Source organism: Myotis brandtii, unplaced genomic scaffold, assembly GCF_000412655.1.
Source record: "Myotis brandtii unplaced genomic scaffold, ASM41265v1 scaffold463, whole genome shotgun sequence".
NCBI lineage: Eukaryota > Metazoa > Chordata > Mammalia > Chiroptera > Vespertilionidae > Myotis > Myotis brandtii.
In genome coordinates, this window is record NW_005367694.1 from 435,309 (window position 1) to 453,479 (window position 18,171).

The following is an 18,171-nucleotide window of genomic DNA, read 5'->3' on the forward strand; positions in this document are numbered from 1 at the left end:
CCCCAGGCCTTCAGCACCCTATAGGCTGTGTTGTGCATATATGCATTCAACGTCTTTGTCCAACTTGCTTCTTGATGCCACGCCTGGAACCCTGCATCTCAGGCTGTACCCGTGCCATCTCAAGATGTGCACGGAAAGTCTCCCAGGGATTTCCCACTTTCTGTTGAGGGATTGTTCCGTCTCTGCGTTGCACGCTTCCCTCGCTTCTAGAGGATCTGCGGGGCTGATTTTCAGGAAGGGAGCCAGGTCCCCCTGCTATTCAGCACCTTGGCAGGAAGCAGAATCTCCTTCCAATATTTTGTATTCATTCCAAGCTGCCTGTGGCCCTGTCGGATTCAGAACTGTGTACGCAGTGGCCTTTCTCCTCAAGAACACAGAATAAGAGTTGTTGGTGAATGCTGGTTTACTTTTGCTTGTTCTAATTCCTAGATGATGAGTTATAATAAATGAGACTAAGAAAGGGAATGCACTGAGACCATCAACTTTAATGATTGGTATTTATATTCCTCCTGCTTATACAATGTCATGTCTGCTCTGTTTTAGATTCCTATTCAGTTATGTATTTTAATAAAAATCTCACTTAATTTTAACATTTAACTTAACCAGAGAGAAACAGAAAATTTATCGTTTATTGTAATATGTCTCCATACTTTATATTTCAGAACTACCTTATTTTTAATCCAACAAATAATAAAGAATTGGTGAGCAATAGTAAAGTACGGGCAATATATTATTTGTGGGTAAGTACAAATATCTCGATTTGCTTTAAGTTTACTAACAAACACATGTTCATCCTTTGAGGACAGATGTTTTGGTAATGTAACAATATTGTATGTACTTAGGAAGCAATAAATATATTGAAATGTTTTGATTTAATTACAGTATTTATTTTAGTCACATTGGAAATTAGCATATTAATTCTGAAGTAGATAATTTAACTCTTATTTAATTTTTAAGTAAAAAGTCAAATATCTATATGAATATATTTAACAGGTCTAAAGTATAGGGTGGTGTTTTTGTTTTGTTTTTGTTTTTTTGAGATCTTGGGCCTTTTAGAAAGGATTAGAAAACAGATCAGCAATATTTATACTGACACAGGGCAAAATTATGACATTAAAACAAGATCAAAAGTCAAACATAGCCCAGCCCGTGTGGCTCAGTGGATTGAGCATCGACCCATGTACCAAGAGGTGTCTGGTTTGATTTCCGGTCAGGGCATATGCTGGGGTTTCAGGCTCGATCTCCAGTAGTGGGCGTGCAGGAGGCAGCTCATCAATGTTTCTCTATCATGGATGTTTCTATCTCCCTTCCTCTCCCTCCCTCTCTCTCTCTCAAAAAAACAATAACAACGTATTTTTTTTAAGAAGTTAAACGTAAAATTACCATATGAGTCAGCAATTCCTAGGTATAGCCTCAAAAGAATTGAAAACAGACAAAAAATACACACAGGTGTTCACAGCAGCAGCGACATTTGCAATAACCAAAAAGTTGAACCAAACCGAATGTCCATCAACACATGAATGGATAAACAAAAGGTGGTCCATCTATACAATGGAATATTATTTAGCCATTAAAAGGAATGGAGAACTGATTTCATCCTACGCAGTGGATGAACCTTGAAAACGTGACGCTGAGTGAGAGAGAAGCCAGACACAAAAAGTCACGTGGTGTACATGGAATATTCCACTTATGTGAAATGTCCAGAATAGGTAAACCCATCGAGACAGGATCCAGAATAGTGGTTCTCGGGGCCGGAGGAGGGGCTGGGGCAGGGCCACTTAATGGGCAGGGGCTTCCCTCTGGGGAGAGGAATGATGGTTACACAGCATTGTTCACAGGCTAAGTATCACTGAGTTGTACACTTTAAAAGGGCCAGTGGCTGATTTTATGTGATGTCCACTTTCCCTCAATAAAAGATGCCAGTAAATAACAAAAAACACATTGCGTGGCTGATTTTCAGCGATGATCATTACTTCAGGTATTTGTGATAGCTTGAGAGCCTTATACAGGTGGAATCCACTCGCACTGACCACCATTTCAGGTCGCAATCATTTGTGGCAATTCTTCACTATTTGCTCTTCTGGCTGAATGTTTCTGGCTGTCCCTGGAGGCAGCAGTCCTCTTACCTGTAGAAGCTGCAAAACTCTGAGCCTGTTTAGACGCGTTTGTTCCGATTTTGTTGTTATGTAGTTAGTTCTTTGGGAAACCAGGTCTTTGTTTTAGTAGTGATGTTTTTTTGTTTGTTTTTTTTTCTGTACTTACCAGTATGAAGAGAGAGAGATACTTATTCACAGTGCCCCACTTTTAACAGAAAAAGTGAGTATGTCCGTCGCTTTTTAATTTATTTATATTTATTTTTTCCCCATCTGGTTTTGTGGAGAATAAACATGTACGTGTGAGCTTAGTCATTTTGGGCTGCTCTTTGCATGTCTTAATATAGGGAAATAATATATAAAAATACTTTCGTTGGGTCCTTTACCATATTGAATTTGTCAGTTGAAAATAACGGATGTGCTATTAAAAATAAAATATTATAGAAAAGGAAGTTTATTCCCATGAGAACATAATCCCCCCAGAAAGTGATGGCTTCAGTAAACTATGCGTGCACATATGACAAAGAAGGGCAGTTAGTATGGAGTCACGTAAGTAGAGTAGTTGAACACAGAGTAGCTGGCTGCTCAGTGTTCAGAGTAATGAAGATATTGAGCCACGCCAGTGTGGCTCAGTGGTCGAGCATCGACCTATGAACCAGGAGGTCACGGTGCTATTCCTGGTCAGGGCACATGCCCATGTTGTGGGCTTGATCCCCAGCGTGGGGCGTGCAGGAGGCAGCCGATCGATGATTCTCCTCTCATCACGATGTTTCTCTCTCTCTCCCTCTCCCTTCCTCTCTCTGAAATCTATAAAGGCATATTGTAAGAAAAGATATTGGGCATTTAGATTTTTAAGAGCCAGTAGAAGCGCGGCGAGCCAGGCCTTGGAGGCAGCGCTGTCCTTGCCTGGTCACCCGGAGCGATCGCCTGTGCGGCGGAACCGGGTCCCGTCGCCTGCGCATTTCCTGACCTGAGACCCGTGTGGTCTTCGCTCAGCGAGAACCACAGGCTAGTTTTTCTGCTTCCCGTCTGCACTCCTGGTGTGACTCCCAGAAATCCCATGTCTAAGCAGGCATGCCAAGAGGAAAGAAGACGACGAGACCGACGGACATGGGAGAGATGATTCTGTCTGCAAACTCTTGTTTTTTAGATCAAATTATCAACAAATAAATGCAGCCAGTTCCAGTTATTCGTGGCTGTTATGCTCCACGGAGTCTCTGCAGATTGAAATAATAAAAATGCTTCGTATTGAAACGGGGCTGCTCTTAGAAAAAGCCCGGTGCCCTTGCTTAACCAGTTGTTTTTTTGTTGTTGTTTTTACTGATCCTCTTGTGTTCAGGCCAGACGAGGTAAACCTTAGGATCTTAGACAATTGGGCGGCAGACGTACTGCGTCGTATGACAGACAGACTGCAAGTTCCTCTCATTTATTTCATTTGCTGATCCCTCGCGGAGCGGCTTCACTCCCTGCACTGGGTTCTCCCTATACCTCCCCTCTAAGACGTTGTCTAAGGCCACGAATAACTGGAACTGGCTGCATTTATTTGCTGATAATTTGATCTAAAAAACAAGAGTTTGCAGACAGAATCATCTCTCCCATGTCCGTCGGTCTCGTCGTCTTCTTTCCTCTTGGCATGCCTGCTTAGACATGGGATTTCTGGGAGTCACACCAGGAGTGCAGACGGGAAGCAGAAAAACTAGCCTGTGGTTCTCGCTGAGCGAAGACCACACGGGTCTCAGGTCAGGAAATGCGCAGGCGACGGGACCCGGTTCCGCCGCACAGGCGATCGCTCCGGGTGACCAGGCAAGGACAGCGCTGCCTCCAAGGCCTGGCTCGCCTTGTTCTACGCAGCACAAGCTTCACGGGGAGCCTGAGGGACACTTCCGTGTACAGTGCTTCACTCCCACCGATGAGAGTAATGGATGGTCCCAGGGAGGCCGGGAGAACTGTTTTATGGTGTCTTACGGCTGGGGTGTGCTTCTGCCCACGGCAGACCTTGGTTTCTTTATCCGTCTCTGAAACCTCAGCGAGGAAAGTGGAACAGGTAGGAGCAGAGGTTGGCCACTCTGGCATTTGCTTTCAGCAAACAGTTTAACGGACAGAATACACAGCCTTTCACTCAATCTTAGCACGTGAGCTTCAGAGCTGCCTGGGCCAGGGCAATCCACAGGGGAGTGTTTTTTTAAGGGATTGATTTGTGCTTTTTAAACTTTTGTATCTTTTTCTACTGTATTTCAGGGCGGTATTATAAAACGCCACGTGTGGGTAAACAGTTTGTTTTATGCGTCTCACCAACGATAGCTCATGATCTGCCTTTTGAAATGCAGACGTTCAACAAGCACGTGGGGAAGTTCAGCCAGTCCATCTTTCACCTGAATTTAACCCAAGTCCTGTCGGCCACCCTGGAAGGGAAGCTGGTGGTCTGGGATGTGTACCGCCCCCCGCTATCTGCCTCCACCCTCCCCTACATCAAGCCTTGTAAACTGGTTCACTTGCAGAAAGAGGGTATCACTGTGCTTACTACAGTTGACAGGTAATTAACGGAACTAAAAAGTAGCCGTAGATGGTTAGAAGCCCAGTGCACGGATTCGTGCACATTGAAAGGAAATTAATTAGAAGGTGGCCAGCGGGGTGAGACTGGGCGAGATGGGCTAGACACACCTTGGAGCCAACCTCCCGAGGTTCCTTCCTGACTGGCCATACCTGGGGTGACGCCGGGGCTCAAAGGGCGTCTGTGGAATGAGTGGGGTCCCTCAGGCAGGTGGGGTCCCTCGGCCTGGCCTGCAGGGATTGGGCTGAAACCGGCTCTCTGACATCCCCTGAGGGGTCCGGAGTGTGAGAGGACACTCTGCAAAGTTGCCGTCGCTCAGCAGCTCCTACATTGAGCATCTGCCCCTTGGTGGTCAGTGTGTGTCATACTTACTGGCCGGTTGGCCAGTTGGCTGGTTGGCCGGTTGCTTAGCTTTTTTTATATATATATACTAGAGGCCCGGTGCACAAAAATTTGTGCACTCCGGGGGCGGGGGGAGGGGGGTCCCCCAGCCCGGCCTGTGCCCTCTCGCAGTCTGGGACCCCTCGGGAGATAACGACCTGCTGGCTTAGGCCTGCTCCCGGGTGGCAGAGGGCAGGCCCAATCCCTAAGTGCAGCCCCTCGTCAGGCTCAGAGCAGGGCTGATTGGGGAGTTGGGGCGCCGCCCCCTGTCATGCACAGAGCAGGGCCAATCGGGGTTGAGGAGCTCCCCCCTGTCACTCACAGAGTAGGGCAGATCGGGGGTTGGGGCGCTGCACCCTGTCACCCACAGAGCAGGGCCGATCAGGGGGTTGAGGAGCTCCCCCCTGTCACGCACAGAGCAGCGCCGATCAGGGGGTTGAGGAGCTCCCCCCTGTCACGCACAGAGCAGCGCCGATCAGGGGGTTGAGGAGCTCCCCCCTGTCACGCACAGAGCAGCGCCGATCAGGGGGTTGAGGAGCTCCCCCCTGTCACGCACAGAGCAGCGCCGATCAGGGGGTTGAGGAGCTCCCCCCTGTCACTCACAGAGTAGGGCAGATAGGGGAGTTGGGGCACCGCCCCCTGTCACACACAGAGCAGGGCGGATCAGGGGGTTGGGGCGCTGCACCCTGTCACACTCAGGGCAGGGCCAATGGGGAGGTTATGGCTCTACCCTGTCACACACAGAGCAAGGCCCGTGGAGGGGGGTTGGGGCGCCACCCTCTATCACCCACAGAGCAGGGCCGATCAGGGGGTTGAGGAGCTCCCCCCTGTCACTCACAGAGTAGGGCCAATAGGGGAGTTGGGGCACCGCCCCCTGTCACACACAGAGCAGGGCGGATCAGGAGGTTGCGATGCCACCCTCAGTCACGCTCAGGGTAGGGCCAATTGGGGGGTTGGGGCACCGCCCCCTGTCACACACAGAGCAGGGCGGATCAGGGGGTTGGGGCGCTGCACCCTGTCACACTCAGGGCAGGGCCAATGGGGAGGTTATGGCTCTACCCTGTCACACACAGAGCAAGGCCCGTGGAGGGGGGTTGGGGCGCCACCCTCTATCACCCACAGAGCAGGGCCGATCAGGGGGTTGGGGCGCCACCACTGTCACACTCGGGGCAGGGCCGATGGAGAGGTTATGGCTCTACCCTGTCACACACAGAGCAAGGCCCGTGGAGGGGGGTTGGGGCGCCACCCTCTATCACCCACAGAGCAGGGCCGATCAGGGGGTTGGGGCGCCACCACTGTCACACTCGGGGCAGGGCCGATGGAGAGGTTATGGCTCTACCCTGTCACACACAGAGCAAGGCCCGTGGAGGGGGGTTGGGGCGCCACCCTCTATCACCCACAGAGCAGGGCCGATCAGGGGGTTGGGGCGCCACCACTGTCACACTCGGGGCAGGGCCGATGGAGAGGTTATGGCTCTACCCTGTCACACACAGAGCAAGGCCCGTGGAGGGGGGTTGGGGCGCCACCCTCTATCACCCACAGAGCAGGGCCGATCAGGGGGTTGGGGCGCCACCACTGTCACACTCGGGGCAGGGCCGATGGAGAGGTTATGGCTCTACCCTGTCACACACAGAGCAAGGCCCGTGGAGGGGGGTTGGGGCGCCACCCTCTATCACCCACAGAGCAGGGCCGATCAGGGGGTTGGGGCGCCACCACTGTCACACTCGGGGCAGGGCCGATGGAGAGGTTATGGCTCTACCCTGTCACACACAGAGCAAGGCCCGTGGAGGGGGGTTGGGGCGCCACCCTCTATCACCCACAGAGCAGGGCCGATCAGGGGGTTGGGGCGCCACCACTGTCACACTCGGGGCAGGGCCGATGGAGAGGTTATGGCTCTACAGGTCGCACAGGGCAGGCCTGATCCCACGGAAGGTACAGTCAATTAGCATCTTTGTCTTTTATTAGTGTGGATATTTCATTTCTTAAAAAGACCATCAAAGTCTTTTATCAAATTTTATTGATTTTTAGAGAGCGAGGAAGGGAGGGAGAGAAACATCGATTTGTTATCCCACTTATTCATGCATTCATTGGTTGATTCTTGTATGTGTCCTGACCGGGGATCAAACCCATAATCTTGGCATATAGGGATGATGCTCTAACCAACAGAGCTACCTGGCCAGGGCCTATAAAGGTATTAAAAACCCCTTTAAATGTATACCTGTATTTTATATATGCATAGAATATATCCAGGGACATTAGTTGGGCTCAGTGGATAGAGTGTTGACCTGGGGACTGAAGGGTTCCAGGTTCAATTCCGGTCAAGGGCACATGCCTGGGTTGCAGGCTGGATCCCCAGTAGTAGGCCTGCAGGAGGCAGCCAATCAATGATTCTATCATTGATGTTTCTATCTCTCTCTCCCTCTCCCTTCCTCTCTGAAATCAATAAAAAAAAAAATTTTTTTTTATAAAAAGCCTTCGCCTCAGAGAAAGAGAGAGTGTTCCCATTCCAGATACATCCCTATCTTGCTGAGTGGGCAGAGAACTGAACTTCGTCAAGCTTCCGTTTTTCCATCTGTAAGATGGGCACAATAGTATCCATCTCCGAGTGATTTCATGAGGAGTTAGGGAGACAAGGCATGTAAAACTCTTAGCTCACTGTCTGGCACAGGGGAGCTCTGAGCCAAATAGTCCTCATTGGTGTGAGAGAGAAGTTCCCAAAAGGATGGAGAAAATCCCCTGAAGACCAGGACCCTGCCCGCATGGTTGGAGCCCCTGGGCCACCTGCTTTCTGAAAGCTGCTTTGCTTTCCCTTTTATTTTCCTTTTTTTAAAAAATCCTCACTGGAGGATATTCTTTCATTGATTTTTAGAGAGTGGAAGGGAGGGGGAAAGACACACACACACAGAGAAACATTGATGTGAGAGAGACACACTGATTGTTTGCCTCCTGCACACGGCCCAACCAGCGTGGGGGATCGATCCTGCAGCCCGGTTACCTGCCCTGGACCAGAGATTCACTGAGCCAGACGGGCCAGTCCCCTCTCCTTTCTTTTGTCCAGCAGACGCTGAGGCCCTGGTGCAGGTTTACAGAGAAACGCCATTGTCATCCTCACTCGGCGGTGCGAAGAGATCAGTGGTAGAATTGCAGTCACGATGCCATCAACCTTGTATTAGTCGGGGGTTAGGGCCCAGGAAAGACCAGGCCTCGGTTCCCCCCACGTTAATGAAACCCAGCCAGGAAAGCTCTCTGAAAACGCGTGGCCTGCTTTGCCGTTTCTGTCCAGCAGAGGGCAGTGAAAGATGTTTTCGCCAATTACACAGCCCACCTGCCTTGCTTATTAATCAGAAACCTCATTTAATCACTTTGGGTATATAAGAGGAAACTCACTCCCCCTCCCCCTCAACTTCCCCCGTGATTAGAATTCTGTCAGAGGCTTAAAAAAAGCAAGTCCTTGCCCTAGCTCTGTGGTTCTCAACCTTGGCTGCCCATTAGAATCACCTGGGAATCTTTTTAAAATCCTGATTTCTGGGCCTCATCCTCCGGAAATTCTGTTTCTTTGTTATGGGGTGGGGCCACAACATTACTACTAACAAAGAAACAGAATTTCCGGAGGATGAGGCCCAGAAATCAGGATTTTAAAAAGATTCCCAGGTGATTCTAATGGGCAGCCAAGGTTGAGAACCACTGAGCTAGCGGGTTTGGCTCAGTGAATGGAGCGTCGGCCTGCAGACTGAAGGGTCCCAGGTTTGATTCCGGTCAAGGGCACATGCCTGGGTTGCAGGCTCGATCCCCAGTAGGTGGTGTGCAGGGGCAGCCAATCAATGATTCTCTCTCGTCATTGATGTTTCTATCTCTCTCTCCCCCTCTCCCTTCCTCTCTAAAATGAATTTGAAAAAAAAATTTTTTTTTAAAAAGCAAGCCCATTAGGGATGGATCTGAGGACTGGAAATAAAAGCATCTTTGCCTTTGGCTGTGGTGATTGGACAGGGTTTTACAGTCGCTCTAACAGCAATGCCTTCTTTTTTTAAAAAAAAAATGTTTTAATTGTGTTTTAGGGAGAGGAAGGGAGAGGGATAGAGAGAGAGAAACATCAACAAGCAAAACATCATTGATCTGCTGTCCCCTGCACGCCCCCTACTGGAAATGGAGCCGGAAACCCAGCCATGTGCCCTGACCGGGAATCGAACCGTGACCTCTTAGTACCTGGGTCGACGCTCCACCACTGAGCAATACTGGCCGGGCAGCAGTGCCTTCTTATAAAGTGGCTGGTACCCCATTTGCAGCTTGTGAGATCTTGAAAGGCCGGTAGACAGCCTCTGTGGTTGTCTGCAGTCTCAAGGCGGAGAATGTAAGTCACTGGGGCTGGTCTCGGAGAGCAGCGACTGTGTTGGACACACCTGGACCCCTGCATGGTCTCACTCACCACGTGGACCTGAAAGGGTTGCCAGGCATAAGTATGTTCTGTACAATATTGGGGACGAACTTACACTCAAAAATGACTCATTGTCTGTCTGAAATTCACATTTAACTGGGCTTCCTGCATTTTTATTTGCTATATCTGGCAACCCCAGGCCTTGAGCAGGTTTCTGAACTTCTCTGAGCCTTGGTTCCCTAGCTGTAAAGGGGATAAGAGCAAAACCAGCCTCACAGGGCAGAGCATTAAGTGGAGTTTTTACAATGCCCAGAAGGAATCCAGAGCCTGACATACAATTAAGTGCTCAGTACGTGGTACTGAGGCCCTGGCTGGGTAGCTCAGTTGGCTGGAGCATCATTCTGATACGCCAAGGTTGCAGGTTCAATCCCCAGTCAGGGGACATGCAGGAAGCAACCAATAAATGCATAAATAAGTGAAACAACAAATCAGTATTTCTCTCTCTCCCTCCCGCCCCTTCCTCTCTCTCCAACCAACAACAATTTTTTTTATTTGAAAAAAAATGTTTAAAAATATAGACGGTTCTTATTACTATTCTTTAACAAACTGATGTTATTCTCCATTTCAGCTATATTGTCACAGGTGACGTGAAGGGTAACATTAAGTTCTACGATCGCACCCTGTCCATCATGAACTGGTTCAGCAACTTCAAACTGAGCTCCATAAGAACGCTGTCCTTCTCGAAGACCCTGGCGACGCCTCCTACCGAGAAATCAAACTACCCTTCAGACTGCACTTTAAAAGGTGACATTTTTGTCATAAGGTACGTTGTTCCTGAATCTAGTCATCTGAATGGTCAGAAAGGATGGGCCGGGAGTGTCCACCCCGTTCCTGGGATGGGAAGTGAGGGAACCGGCCCTCCGGGTCAGTCCTGAGCATAGCTGGTAGATGGGTCTCTCTGGCTGATTATAATTCCGACCCATTTTTAAAAATGAAACATTAATTTCATATGAAGAATCTTCCGTGACTGGAAGCTGCAAGGGCTTATCCCTGAGCTCTGAGCTCTGCTCCGCCTGGAGCCCTTCGCTTGCAGGCTGGTCTCTTCTGGAAGCCGAGTTTGTCCTCGCAGCGCAGTTAAAGGCCTTTGATAATTAATAGCCATAACATTTCAAGACGGAATTATCTGTGAGCCTGCTCAATTACCCTGGTGGTATCTGCAGGCGCGGCTGTGTGTGTGCGCGCCCAGCTCCATATTTGCATACACAAATGAATATTTGCATGTGCAGATTAGCTAATTGTACAAACGACTGTCCATCTGCATGCCTAATGACTCAATTTCCATGGAGAAATGTGGGCTTTTTCACTTGCAAATGGAGGCTGTTGGGGGTGCGTGGTATATTTTTGGAGGCGGTGGGTTAATAATGTCACTAAATTACAGACGACAGAGGCGTTTCATGGGCAATTTAGAAGCAGCGTGGCTGGCTGGCGCGCCCGTTCCCTGCAAACGCTGATGCTGTTTGGTCTCTCCTTGGCAAACAGGAATTTTATCATCGGAACATCTGATGCGATCGTGTACCACTTAAAGGCAGATGAGACCAAGCTGGAGAAGTTACTCATAGAGCCCAAGGAAGCCATTTGTGCCATCTCCTGCCACCCGTATCAGCCCCTCATCACCATCGGGAGTTCCTGTGGCATGATCAAAGTGTGGGATTATAAAAAGAAAAGATACCTTTTCAGCAGAGTCTTCGAGAAGGGGCTTGGAATCCAGAGTCTGACCTACAACCCCGAAGGTATTTTCGTTGTATCCGCCTCTCTCAGGTTCCAGAGCGAAGCAGACACAATGGCTGTGGCTGTGGCTGTCACGGCTGCTGGGAGCTGGCCTTGACCCGACTCCCTCCGCCTGGCCTGGCCGGACGAGATGCCTTCTCCCTCCGGCTCCTGCAGCCCTGGGTGCTCAGGGTCTCTGAGCGTCCCTCCCAGGCTGTCATCTTTTCGGGGTGGTTTTCTCCGATGAGGGACCTTGTCTGTCACTCGTCACTGTCTCCTGGGGACCTAGGACAAGGCCTGGCACGGAGTCTGTGTTTCTTAAATGAAAGAAGCCCCTTTTTTAAAAAAAATTTTTTTTTAATTTTTATTGATTTCAAAGAGGAAGGGAGAGGGAGAGAGAGAGAGAAACATCAATGACGAGAGAGAATCATTTATCAGCTGCCTCCTGCACGCCCCACGCTGGGGATCAAGCCTACAATCTCTGGGCATGTGCCCTGTCCTAGAATCGAACTGTGATCTCCTGGTTCATAGGTCGACACTCAACCATTGAGCCCCACCAGCCAGGCAAGAAGCCCTTTCGACCACTGTTCTCTGGCTTGTGATTTCAGGAGACCTTCTTGGAGCTGGCTTCACCGAGGGGACAGTTTACATTCTTGATGCAATGTCCTTGGAAAATGGAATCCCAGAGCCTTTCAACTATTCCAGGACCAGCGTGACGCACATCAGCTTCTCCCATAACTCCCAGTACATGGCAACCGCGGTGAGTGTTTTTGCTGAGACTGTTCTGTGTGGCTCAGCAACCTTATTTAAAACCAAAGAGGCACTGGCCCCAGGTAGCTCAGTCTGATTTACAGAGATTGTGGGTTTGATCTCTGGTCAGGGCACATGCAAGAATCAACCAATAAATGCATAAATAAGTGAGACAACAAATCAGTCTCTCTCTCTCTCTCTCTCTCTCTCCCTCCCCCATTTTTCTCTCTCTAAAATTATTGTTTTATTTTTTTTTAAAGAGAGGGCCTGGCTAGTGTAGCTCAGTGGTTGAGCATTGACCCATGAACCATGAGGTCAGGGTTCAATTCCTAGTCAGGGCACATGCCCCAGTAGGGGGCATGCAGGAGGCAGCCATTCGAAAATTCTCTCTCATCATTGATGCTTCTCTCTCTCTCTCTCTCTCTCTCTCTCTCTCTTCCTCCCTCCCTTCTTCTCTGAAATCAATTTAAAAACATTAAAAAAGGTGGGTTGGAGGGTTGGAGAATAACTGCTAAAGGATATAGGATTTTTGATGATGGACATACAGCTCGGAATATACTAAAACCCATTGAACCGTACACTTTAAATGAATTGCGTTGTATGTGAATTATAGCTCGATAAAGCTGTTATCAAAAGAGGAAAGGGGTGGGGTGAGGGGACTTTTGCCTTAAAATAAGGCCAGGGCCTCAGAACTTCTAAGCTTGGACCCTGACGACTACTTTGGTTTGTTAGTTTTTGGGACCCCTTCTCTGCATCATTCTTTCATCTGTCCCTTTCATTTTTGTGACGAGATGACATTCTCCTTTATCTCAAAGCAAAGTCTTCCACCCGTACCTCGGATTCCGTCCTCCCCTCTATGAATAGGGTTCCTAAACCCAGTGAAGATTTCCTCCGCCCTCGCCCTCTGCCTTCCTGCCAGTTCTCTTCGTCCGCACCGTTCTCATCCTGCCTGGATGTTTGTGGGAAGAGACAAAGCAACCGTCTTCACTCGACAAAACCGCAGTCCACCCCTTCCGGTGCTTCCCCATCGCCTCCGGCCTCGGCCTGACCTGCCTTCCGGTCAGATCACAGCACTGCCAGAGGCCAGAAGCCACCCCCGCTCGCCTCCCGCCACACACCCACTGAGTGTCCCTTCAGGCCACTCTCGCCCACTCTGACCGTGTCACTCTCATCCATGATACTTTAAAAAAAAATTTTATAATGAGCATGTGTCATTTTTTAGGAGAACAATAAAGTCATTTCTTTGTTTTGTTAATCCTCACCCAAGGATATTTTTTCCATTGATTTTTTTAGAGAGAGTAGAAGGGAGGGAAGGAGAGGGAGAGAAAGAGAGAAACAACAATGTGAAAGAGACACATTGATTAGTTGCCTCCCAAATGCACCCCTGACCAGGGCTAGGGATTGAGTCTGCAACCCAGGTACATGCCCTTGACTAGGAATCAAACCCACCACCCTTTGGTTCAAGGGCCGAAACTCTACCCACTGAGCAACACTGGCCAGGGCTCAACCATCATACTTTTTAGAAAAAAAGTCTACCTTTTCATTTGTAGCTGGATATAGAGATGGGGAGACAAAGGCAAAAGGAGTCAAGGCTTCCACAGAGAATGAGGTGGTGTCAGAGACACCGCTACCTTTGTGAGTTATCTACTCTCAACCTTAATTTTCTCATCTGTAAAATGGGCATCATTTTACCACTTGCTCCGATAGACAAAGATTTATTTTCAGACAAAATATTCTAACAGCAAAATTGGTACAAAAAACATAATGATGATTTTTTAAAATTGCTTTTGAGAGAGAGAGAGAGAGAGAGAGAGAGAGAGAGAAAGAGGGCAATCAAATTGTTGTTCCACTTGTTTATCATTCATTGGTTGCTTCTTGTACTAGTATGTGCCCTGACCGAGATTGAACCCATAACCGTGGCACACTGGGACGACGCTCTAACCAACTGAGCTACCTGGCCAGGGCAATAAAGATTATTTTTTAAGTTAAAAACTGTGAAAAGGAATAATTTCTGTTCTTTTGCTCATATGCAGGATGCAAATTTTACTGTGGCCGTTTACATGGTCAAGGTCAGGAATAGTCAGAGGGTCTGGGAATACCTGGCAAGGCTGCGTTCTCATCGCCAAAGCATTCGGAGTCTCCTGTTCGGGGTTCATCTGGATAGCAATGAGCCCAGACTGCTGAGCCTCGGGAGAGACCGGCTCCTGGTGAGCTGGGTCGTTTTCGTTCACCGGGCCACCCATGCGTCTCATTCTTGTTCCATCCCTGGTGTCCGGCACAGACCCCGGCCCACTGTGTGTGTTTGTTGGAGACAATGAATGTACCGAGAAGTAGTGCAAACCTCTCCGAGTTGGTACTTGGTCTTAACACGGCTCCGACTCGTGTCCTGAGTGAGGAGGCTTCTGGGAAGCGGTGCGGCGGCGGCAGGGAGGTGGTGTTCCCACAGCAGGGAAACCTGGCCGCCCTCGCCTCTCAGTGTAATTTGGAAAGCTGACACTCACTGACACTTCCTCCCCAAATGTGACACCTCACGGAGAATGTGAGATAAGAGGGAAAGGTAGGGACAGCGTCAAATGTAATGTTACATGATCAAGCCAAGAGCATTCGAAATCAGTCAGTCTGTGTATCTGTCCCTCATCTTAATTTCCCTCCCCTTCCTTCCTTTATTCTATCCATTCACCCATCCATCCTTCCATCCATCCATCCATCCATCCATCCATCCATCCATCCACTCATCCATTCACCCATCCACCCATTCACCCATCCTCCCACCCATCCATCCACCCATCCATCCATCCATCCATCCATCCATCCATCCATCCATCCTTCCATCCTGGTTTGGCCACCAAAACCTACCTGTGGGTGAAATTCAGCAGGCCGCTGATTTATGACTATCAGGTGCTGAGACTTAGGTATGAATGAGTTCCTACCCCAGCCGTGGGCAAACTACGGCTCGCGGGCCGGATCCGGCCCGTTTGAAATGAATAAAACTAAAAAAAAAAAAAGACCGTACCCTTTTATGTAGTGATGTTTACTTTGAATTTATATTAGTTCACACAAACACTCCATCCATGCTTTTGTTCCGGCCTTCCGGTCCAGTTTAAGAACCCATTATGGCCCTCGAGTCAAAAAGTTTGCCCACCCCTGTCCTACCCCCAAGATAATGGGGAAAGGAAGCCGTATAACATACTAGTAACTGTAAGAGTTCAGGTTTTGGAGTCAGCTGAACCTAAATTTGAATCCTCACTTTACACTTCTTTTTTTTTTTTTTTTTTTTTTCCCCCCTCTTTTTTTTTTTTTTTTTTAACCCAAAAAATTTTAGAGTTCTGAGTCCAAGTTTCAATGTCCGACAGTTCCTTATGTGTAGGTGTCAGCAATGATATTTCAGTTCTGGATGGTGGACAAATGGTGGCAATGCAGGTCCGACCCTCTCTGGTTTGATCCTGGGCAACCTGCAGCGACGCACAGCTGCTGACTGCTAGCATGGCAAAGTGACGTCAGCGTCCTTCATCTCTGGATTGTTTTTCCTCTTGTCTTCATGGCTGGAGCATTCCTGATAATTCCTCTCTGTTGCAGGAATCCACATGGTCTTGGAGTTGTTTTCTGAAAATATACAAACATATTCTCGACCGAAGGTTAATAAAGGGAATTTTACTTGGGGTCTTTTTTATATTTGCCCAAATGATTTTCCTTTGGCTTATTTTGACACCATGTGTGTTTTCCTGGGTGTCACTTTACACTTCTTAACTGTGTGACCTTGGGCAAGCCCCTGAACCTCTCTGAACATCGGTTTTCTCATCTGTAAAATGGGCACAGCAGTATTACTTGGCCGGGGAGTGGTGAGCATTAAATGGCATCATGTTTCAGAGTGCTTACTCCTCATTTTGCTCGTAATGAATACTCCCTCCTGGTAGCTTATTAGGTTAAGGGTCTAGCCCAGTCTTCTCTTAGAATAGGACTTTGGGCTGACTTCATCCAGCTCCGTCTTCATGTTTGTCCGTCTGGGCGCCTCTGCAGATCGAGTATAATCTTCTCGGGAGCTACAAAAACCACCTGGAAGTGCTGGACATTCACCAAACTGACCAGGGCAACTACCCCACCTGTATGATCTGGTACCCACCACTCACCAAGGAACTCTTCCTGCTCATCTCCAACAGCGGCTACAAAGTGAAACTTTTCAATTCTACCACCAAAATGTGCAGGTACGCCCGGGGGGGTGGGGGGGTTCCCACTAACATGGCACGTAATTCGGTTTCTCAGCCCCTGGCCTATGTCAAGTTGCAGCTTAAGGACCTGTGAGCAGCACAGCTATCACTGGTTTTGCAGAGGAGGAAACTGAGGCAGATAAGGTCACTGGGCTGGGAAGTGCCAGAGGCAAGATTCCAGCCCGGAGCCCTTGCTTCTGAGCCCCACCCTGCACAGAGAGAAGGCACCCAGAACTCAGTGCCTGAGGCGCAGTGAAGGAGCCAGAAAAGTCACCGATGCTCAATAATATCTTCCATTCTGCTCTGGCCGGTGTTGCTCAGTAATTAGAGTGTCGGCCCAGGAACCAAAGGGTCACGGGTTCAATTCCTGGTCAAGGGCACATACCTGGGTTGCAGGATCGATCCCGGCCCAGGGGTACATGTGGGAGGCAACTACTCAATGTGTCTCTCTCATATCAATGCTTCTCTCTCTCTCTCTCTCTCTCTCTCTCTCTCCCTCCCCCCCCCTCCTTCCCTCCCTCTCGCTCCTCTCTCCTCTCTCCTCTCTCCTCTCTCCTCTCTCTTCTCTCCTTCTACTCCTCCCTCCTTCCCTTCCACTTTCTCTAAAAAAATCAATGGGAAAAATATCCTGGAGTCAGGATTTAAAAACACCTCCCACTATTCGCTAGTGGATGAAAACAGAGACAGCCAGTTCAGTGCCCGGTGGTTTGACTGTTCTGACTCCTGGTTCTGAGGAGTTTCTCAGGCCACGGATGGCCTTCCTGTGTTTACTCAGCATTTCCTGAGCCCCTGCCTGAGCCAGGTGCTGTTCTAGGTGCTGAAGGTGGGGATGCCAACAAAACCATGTTTCATCACGGAATTTGCATTCTAATGGGAGGAGTGGAGTTCCTGGGCGAGGCTGGGCTGGAGATCCGAGGGCAAGAGCACATGGTGCTTTAGAGCCATGAGCCAAGAGAAGGTTCCAGAAGGGAAGGGGGGCTGGAGAAGAGGTCCAGGGACCAATCCCAGTGCATCCGAAGCTTGGCATCCGAGAGCAGCAGGTCCTCCGCCCCAAAGCAGGTCTGCGTTTGAGGTCGGCCTCTGGTGCTGCTTGGCATGGCCCCCCGGGCCGGCTCCTCGTGACAATGCCGACTACTGTGCACCATCCCCGCGGGGGCCCGGCTCTGCCCTTGTCATCTCATTTCGTCTCAAACAGCCCTGCAGAGTACGATCCCACCCAGGCCCAGAGGCGATGGAGCAAGGTCAGACAGCAGGGCTGGACCCTTGAACCTGGCTCTGACTCTGTCGTCCACTTGGCACAAGTGGGCCCTGATGCAGGCCTGGCTCTGGGGTCCTACCTGGTCAGCCCTGCGGGCAGCCTCCTGCCGCCTGCGGCCTGGCTGCCTGGTGGGTGTGGCTGAGGAGAGCAGGGCACGAGGCCGGAGAGACAGTGAGAATGCGCTCGTCACCCTGCCCAGGGAAGGGGGTCGGGAAAGTGGTCGACAGCAGCAGACCCCAGGCTTGAGAAGGTCATTTTAAAACAATGTATCCAATAAAATGGGTCCCCAAAGGCCACGACCACCCAGAATTTTTTGAAGTTCTTTCTAGAAGGGCACAAGGAGAAATGACTGAGAAGTGCCCTGTCATGTGGCAGCAACTGGAGAGAAATCCAGCACAATTAAAAAAAACAACTATGAAAACACGGGGAAGGAGGCATTTGAAGGAAATACATGAAAAGGAGTTTTAGGAAGATGTCAGAGTCTTCGTACATCACCGTTAATGGACACAAACTCATTGGACAAAGAATATCCTGTAGACATGCCCAGTCCTGAGAAGACGGAGTTTGCTGAGTACATGGACTGGGGAGGGCGCCAGGCTTGAAGCTCCGCCCACAGTCACTGACCGGGACTTGGAGCCTCACACTCAGGAGTTTCTGCACTTGAAAATCAGCCTGCAATTAGCAGAAAGACCTTCCTTCCTCCCTCCCTCCCTCCCTCCCTTCTCACCAGAGGATATTTTTTCCCATCGAGTTTTTAGAGAGAGTGGAAGCGGGGGGGGGGGGGGGGGGGGGGG

General features: G+C 49.5%; 1 protein-coding gene across 1 annotated transcript in view; it reads left to right on the top strand.

The window, feature by feature from the left end:
- WDR66 (WD repeat domain 66) overlaps positions 1–18,171 on the top strand; it is a 52,478-nt gene that overhangs the window by 11,400 nt on the left and 22,907 nt on the right. Inside the window, exons 6-13 of the mRNA XM_014547016.1 lie at positions 607–740; positions 2,266–2,316; positions 4,421–4,626; positions 10,026–10,220; positions 10,937–11,187; positions 11,773–11,924; positions 13,948–14,121; positions 15,932–16,116. Of these exons, the coding sequence (XP_014402502.1) occupies positions 607–740; positions 2,266–2,316; positions 4,421–4,626; positions 10,026–10,220; positions 10,937–11,187; positions 11,773–11,924; positions 13,948–14,121; positions 15,932–16,116 (1,348 nt within the window). The remainder of the gene's footprint in view (positions 1–606; positions 741–2,265; positions 2,317–4,420; positions 4,627–10,025; positions 10,221–10,936; positions 11,188–11,772; positions 11,925–13,947; positions 14,122–15,931; positions 16,117–18,171) is intronic.